The sequence below is a fragment of the Verticillium alfalfae genome, genomic scaffold, assembly GCF_000150825.1.
Source record: "Verticillium alfalfae VaMs.102 supercont1.6 genomic scaffold, whole genome shotgun sequence".
Taxonomy (NCBI): Eukaryota; Fungi; Ascomycota; class Sordariomycetes; order Glomerellales; family Plectosphaerellaceae; genus Verticillium; species Verticillium alfalfae.
Window position 1 is genome coordinate 2,072,014 of NW_003315033.1, and position 3,305 is coordinate 2,075,318.

The following is a 3,305-nucleotide window of genomic DNA, read 5'->3' on the forward strand; positions in this document are numbered from 1 at the left end:
CAAGCTCGAGCTCCCAACAACGTCATGCTGCGACAGGCTACAGCGTCAACATCTTCCCCACGACAACCACCTTCTGAGGCAATGTAGCGATGGCCGTATCGGTACGCTTCTCAAGGAAAATATGCGACACCGCAGCAGCTAACAGATCCAGTGGAGGGCATTCGACTTCTTCGACGTCAGCCACGTCCGGCTGGCGGACGACGAGACGCGCCTCTTTGTCGAGAGCAATGACATCTCCAAGATATGCTCAGGCTCCGACAGCCTCTTCCTCGGAAGCTACGATGGATATGTACGGATAGTGGGAGCGAGCTGGAAAATCATTCGAAGCTTCCAAGCGCACGATGCTGCCATCACCCACATGCGACAGATCGAGGGGACGAGCTTGCTGCTCACAATCGCGGTAGGCCGACCGGCTCGCGGGCATGTGCGACCGCCGCTGACAGCGAACAGGAGGACCTCAGCAACGAGCCGGTGCTCAAGGTCTGGGCGCTCGACAAGCTGGTCAAGAAGACGAACATGCCGACGTGCCTCAGCACGCTGCGGATCAACAATGGGAAGAACAGTTTCCGGTACGTTGGGCAGGAGGAGGCGCCGCGTGCCGTGCTGACCAGCGTAGATCTCGGCACTCACAGCCCTCGACGACCTCTCCCAGATTGCTGTGGGCTTCGCCAACGGCACCGTGACTGTCATCCGCGGCGACCTCATCAACGACTTGGGCGCGAAGCAGCGCATCATGCACGAATCCGAGGAGCCAGTGACGGGTGTCGAGCTCATCCCCGAACCGAGCAACAACAGCACAACTCTATTTATTTCGACAACAGCGCGGATACTGAAGCTCTCCATCTCCAAGAAGGGGCATGGATATCCGCCCAAGACGGTCGAGGACGTCGGATGCGATGTTGGGTGCATGACGCTGGACAAGAGGACCGAAGAAGTCGTCGTTGCGCGGGATGACGCCATCTACACCTATACCGTTGATGGGCGCGGGCCGCCAAAGGCATACGAGTCACCCAAAAAGTCAGTGGCTGTATACGGCGACTACACAGCGCTCGTATGCCCGCCATCGAGCGCTGTCAAGGATAAGCAGCCGGACTCGATGAGGCGACGGTTCGGAGGGGCTGCGGATGCACTGTTCAATGCTTCGACCTTTGTCCTTCTGGAAGCAGATCTCCGCCTCATAGGACACACTGAGTCGCTCATCTCGCCTTTCAGGGCACTCTTTCAGATTTGGGGCGATCTGTTTGTGATGACGCAGGACGGCAAGGTAGGATGTAAAGAACACATGCACGCGCTCACGGCAGCTAACAACGTCAGGTCCACCGCTATCACGAGAAGACTCTGCAGCAAAAGCTGGAACTCCTATTCCAGCGCAACATGTATCCCCTCGCAATCGATCTCGCCAAAAAGTCAGGCATGGACGAGAAGCAGCGCACCGAGATCTTCCGCCGCTTTGGCGACCACCTCTACCAAAAGGCAGATTATGACGGCGCCATGGTGCAATACATCAAAGCGATAGATACAACAGAGCCATCACAGGTCATCAGGAAATTCCTCGACACACAGAGGATACATAACCTCATCCAATATCTGGAGCAGCTGCACGAACACCGGAAAGCGACGTCCGATCACACGACACTGCTTCTGAATTGCTACGCAAAACTGAAAGACATCGACAAGCTGGAGAAATTCATCAAATCTCCCGGCGACCTGAAATTCGACCTCGAGACGGCCATCTCGATGTGTAGACAGGGTGGTTATTACGAGCAGGCGGCGTACCTCGCGAAACAGCATGGCGAGATTGACTTGGTGGTCGATATCCTTATTGAGGACTCGAAGCAGTATGACGAGGCTCTTGACTTTATCTGGCGACAAGACCCTGAAGTGGTGAGTGCTCCTTTCATGATGAAGACGTTCTGGGCGACTAATAGTCTTAGGCCTACCCCTGCTTGAAGAAATACGCACGAGTTCTTATTGAGCACTGCCCGAAAGATGCAACATCTATCTTTGTCGACTACTACACCGGGAAATTCCGACCGCGAATTGGGGGGTTTGGAGGAGACACGACGGGCATGCAGATCATCCAGGTCCAAGACAATGATGGCAACACATCTAGCCGTATCGTCGCCGGTGTTGCCGGAGCTGCCAGCGCCGTGCAAAACCTTACGAACTTGCTTCCCCTCCCGTACATGAACTCGGCCGCAGTGGCGACGCCAGACTCGCAAGAGAACGGCAGCAAGACGAACGGAAACGGCACCGTCATCCTCGACCCCGAGGACATCCCGGCGCCCAAATACACACCGCCCCCGCCGAGGACGGCTTTCTCTTCCTTTATCGACCACCCGGACGAGTTCATCGTCTTCCTGGAGGCATGTCTCAAGGAGAAGGAGCTGAAACACTCAGACCGAACTGATCTCTATACGACACTGTTTGAGATGTATCTCTCCAAGTCGAACGAGAAGCGGGGCGAGCAGCACAAGGAGGAGTGGGAAAACAAGGCCAAGAAGCTCATCGAAGGCCAGGATATTCCAATGGAGAGCTCCAACGTGCTGCTCCTCTCGCACCTGTCCGACTTTCAGGACGGCACGCGGCTCGTCAAGGAGCAGTCGGGCCTCCTCTTTGACATCTTCCGCTCGTACACGGCCGCGAAGGACACGCGCGGCGCGATCCGAGCGCTGCGCAAGTACGGCTCGCAGGAGCCGCAGCTGTACCCGGCGGCGCTGGCGTACCTGACGTCGGACCCGTGCATCCTCGAGGAGGCGGGCCCCGACGAGCTGGCGGGGGTGCTCGGCAAGATCGACAAGGACGGCCTCATGGCGCCGCTGCAGGTGATCCAGACGCTCGTGGGGTCGTCGGGCGGCGGCGTGGCGACGATGGGCATGATCAAGCCGTACCTGCACGAGACGATTGAGCGCGAGCGGCAGGAGATTGCGTCGAACCGGCGGCGCATCGCGGCGTTCCGCACCGAGACGGACCAGAAGCGGGGCGAGCTCGCCGACATTGGCTCCAAGCCCGCCGTGTTCCAGGCGACGCGGTGCGCCGACTGCGGCCAGCAGCTCGACCTGCCGGCCGTGCACTTTCTGTGCAAGCACAGCTTCCACCAGCGGTGCCTGCGCGGCGGCGGCGCCGAGGGCGACTCCGAGTGCCCGCAGTGCGCCAAGGACAATGCGACGATCCGGGCGCTGCGGGCGGACCGCAGGTCGAGACGGCGGGCAAGCACGAGCTTGTTTCTGGGTCGGAGCTCGAGCGGAGCGACGACCGATTCGCCACCGTGGCGGACTAGGTTCGGAAGGGGCGTCATGGGGGGC

General features: G+C 59.1%; 1 protein-coding gene across 1 annotated transcript; it reads left to right on the forward strand.

Annotated features, from left to right (window-relative positions):
- Positions 1–89: 89 nt before the first annotated feature.
- On the forward strand, positions 90–2,829 carry VDBG_05758 (vacuolar membrane protein; the record flags this gene model as incomplete). The annotated part of the gene is made up of 7 exons (XM_003004599.1): positions 90–101; positions 152–400; positions 462–569; positions 617–1,264; positions 1,315–1,884; positions 1,935–2,680; positions 2,754–2,829. The coding sequence occupies 7 exons, from the start codon at positions 90–92 to the stop codon at positions 2,827–2,829; spliced, it is 2,409 nt and encodes an 802-aa protein (XP_003004645.1).
- Positions 2,830–3,305: the final 476 nt, after the last annotated feature.